General features: G+C 39.8%; 1 protein-coding gene across 1 annotated transcript in view; it reads right to left on the bottom strand.

Moving 5' to 3' along the window:
* Positions 1-18,795, bottom strand: part of ASPG (asparaginase) — a 46,960-nt gene that overhangs the window by 10,096 nt on the left and 18,069 nt on the right. The window contains exons 7-12 of the mRNA XM_040601365.1: positions 14,786-14,898; positions 13,090-13,275; positions 9,998-10,111; positions 6,821-6,940; positions 5,673-5,768; positions 4,619-4,782 (exon numbers count right to left, since the gene is read on the bottom strand). Coding sequence (XP_040457299.1) covers positions 4,619-4,782; positions 5,673-5,768; positions 6,821-6,940; positions 9,998-10,111; positions 13,090-13,275; positions 14,786-14,898 — 793 coding nt within the window. The remainder of the gene's footprint in view (positions 1-4,618; positions 4,783-5,672; positions 5,769-6,820; positions 6,941-9,997; positions 10,112-13,089; positions 13,276-14,785; positions 14,899-18,795) is intronic.

Here is an 18,795-nt window from a genome sequence, read left to right as displayed (position 1 = left end):
CCTTTCGCATCTTATACTCAACACTTTTTAAAAGTAAAAGCTATGCTATGGGACAGCACTAAAAAATAACAGGCACCAAAACATGTAATGCTGTGCGGTATCTTCCCTCAACGTGCTTCTCCTATGAGGTCTGTATCTCTGGATTCCAGGGAAGAGCCAGGCTTTTTTTTTTTCCCCCCTGTTGTAACAGGTTACTCCTCACTAGTAGTGAGATTCCCTCCAGAAAGCACTTTGTGTCCCACCTACACCACACAACCATTACTACTCTAAGTGGGTCTCTAAATCTTTGACACAGACAGATTTGGGAACATTTACCCCACACATTTAATAGAGCAAATTTAAAATGAGGTAAAAAGTAGTTTGAAACAAAGTAAATCTTTAAGTGTTGAAGCTAACAGTGTTTACAATAAATACTTACAATAAAGCATTTCTAAATAGAAATACAATGTCCCAATGACTGGGAAACATTCAAACTCATGTTTCTTGATATGGTGGGAAGGAGAGGAAGAGTTGTACACCACTGTTTGATAAGGAAGGGTAAGGGAGAGGAAGAACAGGGACAAATAGTAACACGCAACTAAGTGTTAAATTTAGTACAAAGCACATGCGTCCAAGAAAGCAAACTGACTACCTCTCACATTGTCATCACTCAACATGAAAACTATGCAGGAGGTAAGTTGCACTACAGCTTGTTCCTACTTGCACCCAAACGGTATCTATGTTCTGCAGAAACTTAAGCCCTCTCCAGAGTACCACTTCTGCTGCCTTGTACCTACCGCGAGTGCATGATTCATATTCCAAGAGGCTGGCTGTGAATTTTCTGATACTGTTGTGTCTTGGGCACATGAGAGGTATTTGTCTTTCTAAGCTGTTTCTCTAAGCACTGCTCTCCTGCGGCTTTACAAAAGTCTCACAAGGGTCACAGTTTATGAAGTTCAGCTGATGTCATGAGCCATGAACTTCTTGGGAATGGTTCAAACACAATTCCTTTTCTAAGGTGACAGCACAAACCCAAGAGCAGAACAACTGCTGGACAATGAAAGTTTAAGGTGTAGAGGGAAGGCCAATGCCACCGTGTCAGCCTGGGGTACACAGCTGCTTGTCCAGTCTCGCTCCAGCTGATAATCAAAATCATGAGGAGCTGTTGTCACCTATGACTTGTTCCTGACTCTTCCTTTTCTTAGCGCACTGTTACAAAATCGTGGCTCTCTGTCAGACCTAGGCTATAGAACCAATGCTATTTTGTGTGTGTTCCTTAAGTTAGCCTTTTGATACTACCACTGTCATTCATCCACTCTCTGAAGGGAAAAAAATAGACAAAAATTGTTCCTAGTGTCTGCTGCCTAGATTCCATTACTGATAACACTGGAGATAAAACCCCCAATATGTACTAATATTTTAATGGATTAATAGCAAATGAAGGTCTTCAACATTCGCCGTGATGAGCGAAGCCTGAGTTCCAGATAAAGACACCTGAACCTTGAGCAGTTCGCCAGGGCTCTGGATCCAGAGCACTCGAGGTGCCGTGCAGTACGTATCATCTCAGGCCTTGACTTGGCAGACACTTTGTAGAAGTGAATCAACTTCAAAAGGGATGAATCACACATGTGAAATTAACACGCAAGTAAGAGTCTGCAGGATTGGGGCCTTAGGGTGCACACCTTCCACCAACTCTCTTTAAAGAAATGCAGGTGTGATGTATATCCAAACTTGACTGGCTTCATTCTTTTTAATGCTTGCTTCCCTAGCAACTGGAATGGTTACGGCAGGATCAGCTTAGTTTCACTTGTTTGGTTTTCTGCACGGTATCAGTGGGAATTTTATGCTGAAATACTGTAAGGACGGGCTTCAGTGCACTTCTGGAGTCGGTGGTGGTTAGATTTTCACTCTGCCTTAGATTTCCTGAAGTAATGTAAATGTAACCTTGCAAAATATCAAGTATTTAAATTCATATTTACGTGGGAGGTAATTTTACTGTCTCTAATCTGATGTTCTCACAGCACTGTATAAGCAACTCCCCATTTTCAACCTTTTACCACTGCTCTACAAGTAAATGGAACTGCTTTTACTACATATAACATACACAATTTTTATTTAAGACATTTTCCTGCTTAGAGAGTTTCTGTTATTAAAAAAATATTATTCTATTGTCTTGAAAATGAATTATCCCTTGAGGGTACTCTAAGAAATTAAAGGAATGCTACTGATTTTGATATGTCAAGCAACTGGCCTAAATTAACAGTGGTCTGTTTAGCTTCATGCATAAAGTGAATGAGACTACACGCAAATTGCAGAGTTACAAATGAAAAAGCGGAAATGCAGTGGTTTATTTCTTATTTAGAAAGGGACTCCACATTTTACCATCTAAAGAAACAAAGAGAGAGTCACTTAAAGTAAAAAAATTTAAGAGACTAGCATTGATATAGATCAAGTTGCTGGTCTACCAGCTGACAGTGCTATGTTAAGAAGCTTTTAAGAAGAGACATCTTTACAAATTATTAAATGGATCATCTTTGCAAATTATTAAATGGAAAAGAGAAATCAGTCATTGTTATATACATTTGCATGCTAGGTTAAAAGGCAAGCCACTGAGAAATGTGACATAAAAAACTGGAAGAAAGCTATTTTTAAGATGAGTGGATACTATACTGCAGTTAAATGCCAATTAAACAAATACTAATTCTCAGAATATGGGATTAAGCTGATGCAATATTCAGTAGAATTGAGAAAGTTACAATATTAAACAGTTTAAAGCATTCACTGCTCATTAAGATCAGTTTTCCCCCTTCCTTCTCTGCCACTTTGTACACTGCATCAGGATAAACCCTCTACTTTGAGCACACAACTGTTTAATAAATAGAATTTAAATATTTCTGTAGCAGAAATCTTTATAGTGGGTATCTAATTATGCACATCTACAGCTGTCTGATCTTTACCATTCTCCTTTATGTGCTTATCAGTGTGAAATGCAGGGTGAGTACACAGCAGATCGTAAGTACACATTTAGGAGATTAGTTCTAAGTCAGCTCTTCCTCTCATTCCAACAGTAGAAACAAAAAGAGAAACTGAAAATGGTTATGGTGCAGTTTCCTTTTACAATTCCGTACATCCAAACGGGTGTGCAGTTTTAAAGAGCTTAAGAGTCATAGTAGGAGTCTAATATAGGAGTGGCAATGCTAAGGAATCCAAATAACAAGCTCATGTGAAATTCCTCAGGCAGTAGATGGGTGTGGTAAAAAAAAGTAGGTGCCTGATTTGCAGGAACATCTAATGTTATCTAATGCTTTAGCATTTTCTCACATTGGACCAGAGCCATCTCTATTTAGCTGCGAGGTTATTTGTTTGATTTGCTGTTGGGCTTGTTTTTGCTTCAAGACTTTAAGGGTTTGCCACTGAAAGCCTTATATATTCATGAGATAAAGCAACAACTACAAAGCCATAGGGGACCATGCACTAGGTATGGCATTAGCACTGTGTGGCCACACAGGACTTCAAGTATCAAGTTAATAGAGCCTGTTGAGTTTTCTACATCTGGTCTTTGAGACAGAAAAAGCCTGTAATAAGTTATTCCGGCAACCAATGCAAAACCAGGACTGTCAGACCTCCCAGGGAGCTAGCTCCAGCCTGATAGACCAGGTGAACTTGTCAACGTTAGAAAGCTGTAGGAGTATTTGGGGACAGACATCCATAAATATGACCATGAAAATCCTATCACTCCAAGCGCCTTTGCAGAAAAAAAAACTCCTCTCCTGCCATCATATAGACTGAATATGAGATAAGGACCTGAAAGTGGATCAAAGAAACAAGAAGAGATCAGGGCAAGCAGCTTCTAACAAGTTAGAGACCAATGGCTCTATGAATCCCCAGGCTATATAAACTAAGTGTTTTAAAATTAAACTTTGGTAACTGATAACTTTTATATTCTGTGCTATGGACATTCCTTAGGAGTATACAATATGGAAGAGACCAGTAAATCGCCTGTCCATGACTACCATTCAAGCACTTCCGACATCCAGAACAACAGGAAGAGGAAATCCACAAAGCAGGCAGAGCTGTGCAGCCAGCCCATATAATTATGAGTGGGTGGAAGGGAAAAAAAAAAATCAAAAACCCAGTCACCCAGCGAGAGAGTCAGGAAAGCACCGGTGGAAGGGAAAGATTAAAACATGTTAACCAACCAGTATATTTTGTGCCAACTGAAAACAGCCTGATCTTGATGAGAAAGGGGAGGGCAGAAAGCAGCCAGCCAGCCCTTGGTCCTGCACCCTGTCTTCTGACAGTCAAATGGAGTAATCAGTTTGGCTCTGTTTTATAAGGAAGCATCATAACAAAGAGTGGAGTCCTGAAATAATGGTCAATAATAATTTGTTTACCTTATGCTCAAATTCTGCATGTGTATCAGGTTATTTGCTTTCATTTAATATTATTTTAAGAAGATCTTTATATCTAGGCTAGTCACAACCTTTGAAGTGAAGCTGGTTGGAGTTATTTTAACTACTGTCATTCACACGTGACTCCCGAGACAAAATAAAACCGAAACACAGGGATGGACTTTAAATCCAAAATGACAAAAGGTTTATAAACTTTACATAGAGTGATATATAAATTATTTTGTTACCTGAACTTAATCGCATTCAGCAGTGGGGTAGATCCATATCTGTCTCTAGCATAAACAGTTGCACCAGATGTTAACAAATACTCAACTAATGGTAAATGCCCTTCAGAGGCTGCAACATGAAGTGGGGTTCGGCCATCGTAGTCTCCACAGCTCAAGTTTCCACCCTACAAAAGGACAGATCCTTTGCATGCTAAAAAGATAATGGCTGCACATTAAGTTGTTGGTACAACAGTAGATTCACATTTTAGTTCTGCCACCAAACTGTTAAGCTTGTCAACCTTAAATTTTATCTTGTAGAGTTGTTTTACCACCAGTAAAGATACCTGTTGCACCTTCTGTACGTTCCCCCCCCCACGTATTCTTATTACAGCCCCTTCAGATATGCTCTTTATTGCAGTATGCCATACAGCAGCTTTGTGCCTACAGCCTGACAATTTTACTTGTATTAGTTTATTGTTATTTTCAAGATACATTTATCCTTTCTCAGTTACCAAAGTCTCAAGAGTAAGGTAAACCAAGGCAAAGAAAAATACAAACAAGAGGGGTGCAGAAGATGATGCAGGGAGATGCCTGGGTTTTTTTTCAGGTATAACCCAAGCTAGAGCTATGGGGAAAGCCAAAAATCCTGAATTAGCACTGCACTCTGCTTTGCTTAAATGCAATTTTCAAGCTGCTTTTTTTTTAAAAAAAAAAATCATGACAGATTTACGTCCAAAAGCTGAAAATTATGAATATGCATAAAGAAAGTTAAGTGAAAGAAAGCAGCACAAACCATTTTAAAGTCTTCCAAAGTTAGTAGATAAGAACTTGCATTTTAATCTATCTGTATTTTCACAGTTCAAAAGAAAGTGTAAACAGCTGAGAACCAGATAGGGGAAAGAACGTACCAGTTTTGAAAGGCAAAGACTGAGAAGCCTAGAAACCAATTGTATCAGTAAAAGCACCTTGATTCTAAGACTTAGGTAGCTGCTTTCCAGTGAGCATAGCTTCCTCCTGTCATTTACAGCTCTATTTAAAAACTCATGTTTTCTACAAACTGTTAGTTTTATATTACCATTTCTGCTATGGATCTCAGTGCATCTATGTCACCCAGTTTAGCTGCAGCACAAGCCAAAGGTGGAATTAATGCATCTCTTATGGCTTCTAACTCCTGAAGAAACAAATAAAACGAAACATTTAATATCAGACTCACCTCTAATGTGATTGATGTCCAAGTCAAAAAAAGCCCTCTGCCCTTGCTTTCATGTAAAGTTTCCAAATCAGTCATTTGGATATTTAAAAATGGTAGCATTTAATTTTTGGAAGGAAAGAAGTCTCATGTTTATTTTACATTTTGTCAGTCTCACATCCATAAGATTTATATTTCTGCTTGGCAACACTACAATTACCTGATATCTATATATACCATGTAAGGTGCACACACCAATTACCATCTTTGTACTACCATAGTTGCCCATCAGAACAGTAAAAGAAACAGCACAGGTAGGAGCTGGAAAAGACCGTATAGTCCAGTCTTCTCAAAACTGTATCAACTTTATTCATGTGATTGCTCCTAATATCCTCCTAAATATCCCCCCATTTCTCACACTTAAAGAACCATACATTCAGTATTCATTAGCCAGTAAAAATCCCATCTTCCCTGAAACCAAGCCAAGGGAAAAGCAAGTAGCTGTATCTTACAACCAAGACTGTATTTTCTGATTTTCCAGTCGGGAGGGACTAATTCTAAACACCACAAATTACACTTGTGTAGTGCTTCCTTAGTATCAGCCTTCTATGACTGCACATACAATGAAGCTGTTTTACCCATTATTATTTAGATTGCTCTAAACTGTTGATATGTTTGACCACAAAAATACAAAGTACTTTTTCATATCATTGATACCCTGAATTACAGCAACTGTCTGAGGCTTGTTATTGCAACCAGCCAGCCAAGAAAATAAACTCAAGATCGGCCTACAAAGAGGGGGGGGAAAAAAGTTAGTGTTTTTAATTAAAAACATTTTCATGTTATGTTTGTCATTGTGTCCTTTCTCTCTAACCCAACTGGTTAGCTGGGACACTCCGTACTAAAAAAATAAATAATATAAAAGCTCCAAAGTTCCATTTTTCTGTCAGCTTCTCTGTTCATCTTTAAGCTAGGCTCATTTAACTGAGTGTACAGCTTTACATGAGTTCAATTTTAAATATTTAAGTATATACCTCCTTGGTGCTGATGCTTAGAGATTTGGCAATCATTTGAATAAACTTGCTATCTCTCAGAGAGATCTTGGCTCCTGTGGGTACAACAGTCATTTCTCCTCTTAGATTCTCACTCAGCATCTGAAAAGCAAGCAATCAAATCCTTTGTTAGCAGAGGAAAAATATGGTAGTAGTCTAATACAAAACCTTAGGATCAAGTTAGAAAATTGTTTGGAGGAATTAAGGAAACTAATTGAATGCAGACAAAAGATTAAAGAAATAGTTACTGTTCCATGAAGACTGCAAGTTTAAAAAGACAAAAGCTGGGGGAGGGGGGGGGGGGGCGGGAGGGGCGGGGGGGGGGGGGGAAGAGGCAAATAAAATTTTCTTCCAAAGCAAAGAAACCAAAATAAACACATAACAAAACACCCCAATTTTTAGAGGATGCAGACAAAAGTTCCCTTGTGGGGTAAGCTGCAGCCTACTTAGAACCACAAAGATAGCGAGTAATTAGCAGAGCAAGGCTGAAGACCAGAATATTCTGAAATGCTGCTTGTTGCCAAGATTCCCAAACCTTAGTCCTCCTACACAGACCGAGCACGTAGGACTCAAGACAAAGCCCAGTGCTGCCTGTGGACATTCATGTATTTCAGTGGGTTTTCAAATGGCTCCATTAGCCCTGATTTTGTTAAAATCTGACTACATAGCCAGCTTTGCATGCAGAGGGTCTGCAGTAGTGCTAGTCATGCAATAGTAAAGCAGGCATGTAACAGTTTGCAGGATGGATGCATCCAATGTAACTGGGGAGGGGGAAAAACAACCAAAAAAAGGTCAGCCAATTCATGTGTAGAATGTGCTTGAATATGGCAATAGAGACGTGAAAATACTCCAAAAGACAGGTTCTGGGAAACCTGGAGAACAGAGAGACAAGCCAGTCATTAAGAATAAGCAACTGGTTTCCTCAATTCTGACAATTTTACATCCTGGCAGTCTTTCATGAAAGGTTGCTGATGCAGCTATAAAGCACGTAGTTATTTCAATTAGAATTTTAAAAAGCAGGATTGTGAAAGTTTGCAAGAAACAGATGTGATGTTGGAAGGAGGAATGCCCCAGGTTTACTTATGTCTAGGCATGCCCTTTATTAAAAAAAACCCCAAAACTCCAAGAGCTGACAACACTAGCTGTCTGCTGGAAGAGTCCCATATACATCCAACTCAGAGGATACCAACTGCTTTGGCGCACTTTTAGAGTTTGACAGGTTGAGATCATTGCTTTGCACAGGTAACCTTAGCAATTGGCACCTGTGCTAAATGCACCCAGTGCAAAGCCCTACGCGCCTTACTCGGTCCTACCAGCTCTGCAGCCATTTGCATGTGTCTGGGGGCACATTCCTTGCTTCTCCGTGTTGAAAGAGAATCCTAAAATAACCACGCCAGCTTCAGGACAGCTTCCGTCTCTTGGGAGACTATTGTTTGGTGATATGTTTAGCTGAAGATATTGCCACAGACAAATTTCCAGGCTTTCTTCTTCTCCTGGTCTCTACCACTCATTCTTGCCCAGGCAATACAGCATGCTGCTCCCTTAGCTGTGCCAGCACAATTGTTTGTGGGTCTGTACAATGAGTCAAATGAGGAAATTAATCCTGCTTAACTCAAAGAAATAGCAAAAGTTATTTTGTTTTTCAAACCATATAAAGGAGGTCCCAGCACCACCACACAAAAACTAGGTAGCCCATTGCAAAGGACAGGACATGAAGATGCAGGAGTACCTTGTACTGTACCAGTGGCACTCAAAACATCTTGTCCTCAAGTCCTCACCTAAGTAAGTCAGCTACCTCACCTCAGCAAACTGGATCTCAAATTAAGTTTAAACTTAAGACACCTAGACAGGAAGCCAGGTGGGACAGTTTCTCCTGTCCCAAGCCAAATAATCCTCCGTGCCGAAGATTAAAGTCTGCATTAAAAAAACAGGCTAGTATGTGTATGTCCCAGGGTCAGCGAGTGTGCCAGAGGGGCACCAGTGAAGAGCCTGGGTTTCTGAAGTGGATACACAGAAACCCATGCAATACCACTGCTCTTCAGACAGCATTATATCGCCTGTCAAGCATGTTCTTGCCCAAAGTGTGCTCTTGCCATCCTCACTGAAGAAACACATAGCTGCTCCTCCTCTCATTTTTCAGAGCCAGGGCTTTAGCAAAGAACCGAAAGCTCGGAGTCTGAAACTCTTTCTGAGCATGGCAAGTGGTACTTCCAGCCAGCCCAGTTACAATCAGAGGTGTCCAAATGTTTGTCTCAAGAGCTGCTACTGGCTGGAAGATATTGAGCATGAAATGACGATCAAGTTTCAGTTTTAATAAAAACAAAACACCATCATAAGATACACATGTGCATGCAGTGCTTAAGTCTAGAGGGTGACTCATCATGATGTCATCTCCCAAAGTGTCAGGATTGTGATTTCACTGCATATGAGCATAGAAATACATGCATTCCTGCAGACTGCTGCTCCCCTTTCTGATTCAGAGCTGTATGTTCCTTGTATAAAAGGAACACTATATACAACTGCATAATTTGAGGGGCAAAGCCTCGATTAAGCACCACTGAACAGTAAGAACATTGTTAATGGGGTTATGATTCCAAATTCACTTACAACTGGTTCTTAGAATAATCTTCTGGGTTTTATGTATTATTTATAAAGTTTACCTCCTCTCAAAGAAACAATCTAACACTGTCATGAGTAACGCTGCAAAGAAAGAGGCTGTAGGCAATACTTATTTTCAGAATTGGCTTTGTGCGAATGAGTCTGGGGTGAAATATTTCCCACACTAAGATCAATGACAAGATCTTTGCTGACTTCAGTAGGGTTGGGTTTCTGTCTCTCACATGAATTTCCCCTTACAGGTTTTTAGTACCAAAATGTTCAAGGTAGACTACTACCATTTCAAGATGGCATTTTTATGGCTTGATCACGGTCTCCACTTGACTTATGCAGAGAACTCTTTTCTCTCCCAATGTACATACATCCATTTGCCTAACAGTATTTTCCTTCACGCAAAAAAAAATCCCACTTGCTGTTCACATTATGGCTCTGGAACCAATTGCTTTTACATGCAAGAGAGAAGCTCAAGGCATCCAGCTAAGCAGAAGTTAGCACAGTAGATGAGGAAGTTAAAGCCTTTCAAGATCACACTTAAATATTTACCTGCCTCTTCTCCACCCAGCTAAGCTCACTCTTGCCGAGTGTGTATGACAGTTTAGTTAGGGCTGCCTCTGGTGTCATATCACCTCCAGGAATTACTCCAACATCAGCGAGAGTCTGAATAAAAAGGAATAATGATTCCAATTAGCATAGCATTCAGAAATACCTGCGTGTACAGAAAATGTATATGAACGATGAGTAGCTACACAGAATACAGTATGCAGCTGTGCCTCCCACTCTCTTGCTCCTCCTACCACCACTGTAATTTTTGTATTTTTAGTTATCAAATACCAAGCAAATACTAGAGCCAGCTGAATAAAGATGACTTTTACTTTAAATTCCTTTTCATGCAATAACATTGAAGAATTCAACCAAACGTTTGCTACGGTCACTTACTATGCTAAAAGGGAAAGGTTACAGGTCCGTATCAGCTATCTGCAGAGTTGTCAGATTCCCTTTATTGAAAAGCTGCAGTTACTCTGTTTTAACCCAGTGGCATTTTGAACATTGCCAAGTAGGCTGTTCTCACACAGACATATTTACCATTCTTTTATGGGGCATTGCTTTGGATGAATTCCAGTGCTACAGCGTGCTCACAGCAGGAGTGTTTTCAGATCCTTTCAGGCTGTGCTAGCAGTGTATGATTTAGAACATACAACCAAAATATGTAATTTACACAGTTCTGACAAGAACAACTGAAAAAGATGACCTTTTTAACTTATCTTTCTGGTAGTTAAAAAAAAAACCACACAACCAAAAAAACCCTATCTGAACCAGAGCAAAAAGATCTTTGCTATAGTCAGCAAGCCCTGTAAGAGTACAGTGAGCAAGACAGCAAAGACAAAGACTGCAGATCGCTTGTCACTAAATTGTACCTGGGCAAACACTTGGGCTTCTCTAAACCACAGACATCATCTTTGTCATGATGTGATGCCTCACAGTTAAGCATCTTGCAGTAGGTTTTTACACCGCATTTCACTTTTAAATACCTTATATATAAACTTCAGCTTTGAAACTTGTGGCTTAACCAATATTTTTAGCAAGACACAGAGCCTTAATCAGCTCATTAACCACCTCTGAGAGCCCCAGACTAACATTTTTAGAGGTCCCCTGAGCAAACATACACAGAGAAGGTAAGATATATTTTCTGTAGTGCAGAGCTAGCCAAAGAACAGTTAGGGCTTTTTCAGCAGGTTTGAGAAAGAGTAGGAAGGGATTTCCCAGCTTCCTTCCTATACCTAAGTCCCCTCAATTATAAGTTTCTACTGTGCAGATGGATCACAGGCCAGACATTCAGTTAATTAAAACAAACACTTCAAGGGAAACCAGGGACTCAGCTGACCCACCTGGCTAGACTGAAAGAGTAAAACATGGCCTAGCCATATGCAAAAGCCCGTGAAAGGTTTTATTTACAGAAAAATAAAGTTAATGTTCCAGCAACTTTCCAGAATTCACCCATGATACTTCCTCCATTGAGCAGTTCCTTATGAAGAGAAGAAGGTGATGAAAGAACAAGTGTGAAGTAATTTTGCAGGATTTGGCTCTGCCAGTTCTCCTAAAAAGATGCCCAACAGGGCAGCCTCCATCAATGGATGCTGAAGCAACACAATGCATGCTCCATACAAAAAGTGGAGACCAGAAGCAAACACATTTCCACACAGCCTTAACGAACCACTGTTCATTAAGACCTAAGCAGAATCTTTCTATTCAGCATATCAACAGTCTGGATCACAGTGCAAAAACCCATTTTAGAGGTGTCTACTTGGAGAACGTTTTCACAAGACATGGAAAAGTGTTGGGGTTTTTTAATTCCTTCCATACATTTTAGCAGTTCATTTCAAGCAGAAGGGCACAAAAAAGCTAGACTTCATTTTCATATTGTTTTCCAAACACATTTGGTGTCTTCTTTGACCTAAGTGCTTTCTTCCTTCCATATGAATTGTTCTATAGAATCCATGTATACCTATCCTATCTGCTACAGAGCCGGGATCTTTGCAGAAGTTTATGCTTCTCAGCACATCCCCATTAAGTTATGCAAAAGCTTTAGCAACACTTATATGTCTGCCCATATCAGAAAATACAGTTTGGGTACTGAAGAGGTGGAAAGAAACACATTTATTTTTCTTTCTCATCAAAATAGAATGCGTTCTTGAAGCAAACATAATCTAAAGCTGTGTCAAAACCAGTGTTAGAAGAGGCAGGTTTCAGCACCAGACTAGAGTATCTAGGTTTGCCTTACAGTCAACGAAGAGTCTGGCTCTGCCAGATGGGTGGCTGCTCCCAACAAAACCAGGTGTCTAAAACAGGGGGATGAGTCACCCTCTGGCAGTGCTTCTTGGCTATTTAATGGCTGGCCTGTTTATGAAGGCCAGTTAAACCAGCTTCCTTCATACTACCACATGCAACACATACTTTTATATGACTTTGAGCTCTTATTAGTCCCAGTGATGTCGTGTCTTAATACACAACCGAGAAACTCACTACAAAGTGTCCTGAATATTAACAGCATCAATACAAAGCCTGCTTTAAGTTAACCTTCATGGGTTAAACGCAGCTGATTTCCTTTCTGCAAGACAGATGCTTCCTTACAGTGCTCCAATCTCTCACTGAATTCAGTTGTACTTCCAGGCAAATTAAAACCTGGGATTTGGAATACTGCTTGGATTTACAGGCTTTCTTGATGTTCATGCACTGTAGCTCAGTAACTGCTAGCCTATCAAATAGTACATTATTTGCTCATCTGACCCCTACGCTAGCTTCTAGCTCGGTGGAATCCCCTTGGGAGCGTTGCTACCAAGCTAATGCAAGGTATCCTGGAGTGCTGCATATGACAGGAGCAAGCAATCACTCATTTGGGATTAGAGTTGACTGTTTCAACCATTCAGACTAGGAGTAACAGGATCTGATTTGCAGATACATATTTAAATGCTTCCAGCTTAAGATTTTTCAGATGTAGTTATTTTATGAGCCATATCTTTACAGTTAATAAATCTGGTTTTATACACTGGGACTACTAGAAGTCTACAATCAAGTTGTATCAGTGGGATGTTTCTTTTGCACAGCAGCAGGGTCTGAAATCACAGCACAACCCTTACCTGTCCTGTTGCATAGACCATTTTAACAGACCCTCGTAAGCACTGGGTACAGTTTAGAATGACTACATTTCGTGCAGCTGCTTTCCTCAGTTCTTCCAGTAAGTCTTCTCTGTTGTTCGGGGCATTGCCACTTCCATAAGTTTCAAGTACAATGCCCTCAGTTGGAGGCTGAAGAAATGCTTTTACCTGTTTAAAAACAAGACAGGGAAGAGAGAAAAAAAGGTGCGTTTAAGTCACATTAAGGTTTTCGTTTATGGCATAGCATTTTTAAAAATGGTCTATTCCTATTACAGTCTTACAGGCTCTCATGCCTTACAGTCTTCTCATGCCCTTCTGTGTTCCCCATTTGCAATAACTGGGACTGTAGAATAAGCTTTAAAAAAAAATAAATATGAGAATTTCACTCTCTAGCTTCCTTTAAAATTCCTAGAGGGATAGATCTTAAAATAAACTATTTTCTACAGTCATGACCTCAGTGTGAAAAAGGATGCCATTGATCAAGTGCCATTAACAGGCTATACTGTTGCACCACAGCAGGACAAAGCAGTAGTTTTACACTTATGAAATAAATGTAAAATTATTAATTGAGATTAGAATGCCCACCCCTGCCCAGATCCGTTACTTTAGCAAATACTTTTGTTAAACGTCTGCCTAAGAGAGAGGGTGTCTCACTTTCCAGGAAAGAACATTCTAATGAAGCCTGGAGTTTGTTAGCTCAAAAGCCAATTGATTTAACTCAAGGCAGAAAAAAAAAGAGGCACTAACACCTTCTGGGTCAGTTGTTAATGAGGCAGCTATTGTGCCCCGCTGTAAGAGAATGCCTAGCAAAGTCCTCTTCCTAGAAGGATATATTTTAAACAACCTAGATGTTTCCTTGCTGATCACATATGCTAAATGCAATGCACTGTAAGCCCCCATGAGGCTAACTATGCAGTTGGAGTTTTATTGCAAATATACCACCCCTCTGCCTTTCCATCTGTTCATATTCACCTAAAAAGAATGGTAATATAATTGAGTAGTGCTGCTTAAACTACTATTCAATTTAAGATGGCAACAGCCACAAATGACTTGTCAATTTAATGGAACAAGTATTAGTTGAAAATTTAAAGACAAATCTACCTAAACCCACAGTTCTGCGAAGTAATTTCTAAAGGCAAAAAAAAAAAAATCCCACTCTCTTTTCAGCAGCAAAATCTCACTTCTCATTTTCAGCTCTGTGAATGCTGAGGGTCATGTTAACCATCGCGTGAGACAGAATGAATCTTAAAAAAGAAGCACGAGTTGTCGAAAAAGCCACACTCCCCTCCACCCACCATACTGCGTATTCTTTGACAAGATATCTATTAATGTATCTCAATATGCAGCAAAAGAGCATTTCCATGGTCACTGTAGCCTGCACATGTCTAGAAAAGCACACTTGACCTATTTATGAACCCTGATTATTTTTAAGTTTCAGAGCCCAGGCGGTTTAGACAAAAGATATTTGTAAAGCTTTTGTCAATAGTTTATGGCATATGAAAATAGTCTTTGAATGGTCTGATATTCCAAAAAAAATGTTTATCAGATGACAGATCCTTCCCCTTCCCCCCAAAACTCCAACCACCGCTACAAACAACGCAGCTTCTCTACTTCAGTTAACTAATCTAGTGTTTGAGCATCACTTCACCCACTTCCAAAATGAAGTGGTAACACTTACAGCAGCAGTGGTGATTCCTGGGAAGATTCGCAGAAGCCCAACATTCCTATTCATATTGGTGTGAACTTGAAATTTCTTTCTGGTATTGGCTCTCCACACCGTTTCCCAGTTTACTGTTAAGAGAAATGGCCTTTTAAATTTAATATTAAGACATAATATTAAGTATACTTGTTGTACTTCATATTTAAAACATTGTCTTTAAAACTGTTTCTTATGCAGGGGATTCATGAAAGGCAATGTATTTTTGAAAAGAGAAAGGCCCATTTAAGACAGCAGCCATATCATCAGCTGATCTAACACACCTTATTTATTAGGTGCCACAAAATATGTCTTCAAGGCCACATCCAGGTTAGGCTCAACTGTTATATTTTAGCTTTAATTCTGAAATAGTCTAGATTCTGAGATATATCAGTATTACTCATCAGTATTTCTAAGTTAGTGCCCTTCAAGGAGATATTTAATATGTATGCTTGCTTCAATTTAATAGTATTTTATAGCAAAGATGTCCAAAATGGGTATGTTAGTTCAATGACCGTTAGTGAACGGGATGATCGGTCAGACACAAAGCTGTATACCTCTATTACAACCTCTTCAAAAGAGAAGCCTGATAGCTCTGAAAAGCATTCTGAAAAGTACTAGATCTGACTGGTTCACAAGATTGACCGTGTCCTGTTAGCGCCAGCTCTCCCAGTTCAGTGGTCAGAAAGCCTCAGCCAACAGTGTCGTGCAGGTCTAGCAGAGGTGAGGCACTTACTTGTCACACACTGACCTGAACTTCATTGTTATATAGTTGGCCTGATACCAGCCTGGATTAATGTTTAGAAAACAGACCTTCATCTTCCCAGACATGAGAGATGACAAATGCAGTTACTGTTGCCGCTAATCACCTCCAGAGTTTATTAGGTAGTTACTAAAGATTAAATAAAATAGCAAGGATTCAATTAACTCTGATTATACATTTAGAGCCAGAAGCCAGCTGTTTAACTAATAGTTTGTTTGTGTTGCATTATTAGAAGCCAAGTCATGCATTATTGATTTCAGAATTACACTACTTCACTGTAGGAGCGCAGTGTTGGTAGCACTGACTACCTACAAGGCAGTGGAAGAGGTTTAACAAACAGCAGCCAACAGCTCAGAGCATCGTGCTTTGATGAAAGCCCACCATGCCATAAAGCTACCTGTTTCCCCATCATGATTTAAGCTTTCTAGGTTTTGGAGAAACTCTCAAGCAGCAAAACGGATAAAAGATCTGCGTGCATAATACTGAATTGCTCTCAGCCATGCGGAGTTACTCACACCAATTACCGTTGCAATCTCTTGCAATCAGCAGACAGCCATTTGCCAAAAAATTCAGAGTACATTTAAAAGCCTTCGTTGAAGCCTACTCTATTGTCCCATTACCAGAGATACTAAAAACTACACAATCCATTAAGTCAAGATAGAAAATAGCAGTCACCTATAAGACTTAACAAAATTTCTCTTCCTGTCATTGTGCCCTGTCAGCAACTAGAGCCTCTGCATGTTCTTTCTAAAAAAATATCGTATGTCATTAAACAGGTCACAAGCAGTTGGCTGGGCATCACGTTTGTCCAACCAGCAACACTTCAGCACATGGATTCCTAATGCCCTGGGAATGAAAGAATAGAAATACAGACCATTTCTACAGTTTCTTTCTTTGTGCTAAGCTGGCCGGCACAGTTCTGAAACCACCTGGCTGGATTTAGTAGCTAGCCAAGTAGCTGTCAGAGGCCTCCACGAGCTTTCCAGAGGGAGTCAGAGACCTGCAGGAGGTACACAAGGAGTGCAGAAAGCTGGGCATTTGTTCTGCTGGAGGTTCATAGGCCTGGCTAACTACGTTCACTCAGGAGCACTGTGCTTTAGGAAGCAGCAGCGTTTGGCAATAAATGCAATCCTTTCAACCTTCTAACACACAGATTAATTCTTTAAAAGCAGCCTTCTCTGTAAGATTGGATGGCAATAAAATTGTATCAGGGCTTTCTTTCCTTTATCCTCCATAAACTAGGAATCCTTGCCAAAACTTCACAAACACATACTACTAAGTTTGGCAACCATTAGTATCTCTAACGCCCGTAACAAACTTGAAGAATGAACTGAGGAAACCTGCCTTGGCATGGATCATTAAGATACTGCCAAAAGTAGAAGACCAAGGAGAGAGATCAGAGGATAGGTTCAGAAGTCAGACCTATACCTGTACTCTTGGAGTACGCTCTACCAAATAACATATCATCTTCAAGATAAATGTAATGCATGCAGACATAGTACCGTGATGTCATTCCAAACTATATTAAAAAAAGAATTAAAGATTGCCTCTGAGTTAACATGAACCTCATCAGCCTACATAATGTGCTTGGTACTGCAGACTCCACAGATGTCAGTTTTCCATTAGACAAACAAGTCTAAAAGGCAGAACAAAAGGCAAGTGTGATGCAAGAGCCAAAGACAAATAAATATACATAAAAGCCCAACTCCATCTCCGATTTATTCAGAACTGCTGTAAATGAGGAAAAGAGCCATGGGGAGCAGGGGAAATTAGAACACACCCTTTGCATCCTCCATCTAAAAGATTACATCCCCAAAAAGGAGGAATATTTATGTCACATAGCTAAGTTCAAGCATCTTCATCGTACTGCACAAACCAGATGACTTGCAGCCTAGTGTCACACCACACAGCATTCTTTTTGTTAAATAAAAAGCCCCACATCTTAGAAATCACTAACAGTTCTTAAGTAAGAAACTCATATACAAGCAGGTAAAGTACAAAAAGCTATATATCGGTGTTCATAGCAGGTTTTTATCCTACAGATGAGAGTGACTAATTAGGGATATTCAGTTCTGGCACACCACAGAAAACTATAAACTGTTCTAACTTGGACAGTTTGTGCTTGTGAAGAGTTTAATTGATATACTGTACTGCATTATGTAAATGTGGATACAAAGCTGAGGAACTAACATAAGCTAGCTACTGGTGTTGCAGAGCAGAAAGTAAGTTTTTAAAAAAGGTAATGGTTATTTATATGCTGTATCCAAAATGGCTTGGGATAGAAAAGATTGCAGTATTTGAGGAGACTGCATTCAAGATATTAAGGCCTTTGGTTTATTCTTCCAAAGAAAACCATCACATAAACAATACTCTGCTATTGCCAACCTTCCCCTCCCTACCAAACACTACAGCTTTTAAAAATCACAGCTCAAAAATACATCCTTGTCTTATACAGCTTTATTCTCTCTCTCTCAGTATGGTGATAAGGTTAGTGTGGGGAAAAAACATCAACCTGACTTAAAAATAAAATAAAAAAAAAAAAAAAAAGAGAAGCAGCTCTACACAGTCCAGAAAGCAGCAAGAAACTCCAGTTGTTAAACAGCACCTATGCCACAATGCAGGTTTCAAGTTATAATGGAAGAGCAGCAACTAAGAGCGACACCTCCCTTAGGAGTGGTGACTGAACTCCAAGTTATGAAATCAAACAAGAAATACAGCTTTTTGTGCTTGCAGAGCTCCAGACAAACAGAAATGCTTTCTTCTTATCCTTCTCTGCAGGGCTGCAGGCAAGCCCCACCACTATATAAGCTGCCCCAGCATTCATTACAATTCATGGAGGCAGCCAAGGGGTGGGGAAGCCAGGCCAACCTATAGGTGCAAATTCCTGAAGGAGGCAAACAAACACAGACCCCCTTTTTTGGCAGTTTGTTATAAAACAATCAACACACACCTTTTGAAATTAATATTTAAATTGAATGGTGTTGCTGCAAGAATCAACATGCCTACTTAACAAGGGTGGGGGGACGACCAAAAGCACTTCAGTGAAGAAAACTGGCACTTGTCTTAATACAGAAAGGTCTAGGGCTTTTAACTATAAATAACCAGAACTGCCAACCAAGACACAGACCTGGCCAGTGACTAATAGCTTCTCTCTAATGACAGACGAGCTATTTGGGTAGACGAGCCCACGAGGACCTTCTAACCTCCTGCTGCTGCACTACACCTGCAT

The sequence above is a fragment of the Falco naumanni genome, chromosome 7, assembly GCF_017639655.2.
Source record: "Falco naumanni isolate bFalNau1 chromosome 7, bFalNau1.pat, whole genome shotgun sequence".
Lineage (NCBI taxonomy): Eukaryota > Metazoa > Chordata > Aves > Falconiformes > Falconidae > Falco > Falco naumanni.
This window is presented reverse-complemented; position numbering and strand designations above follow the sequence as displayed.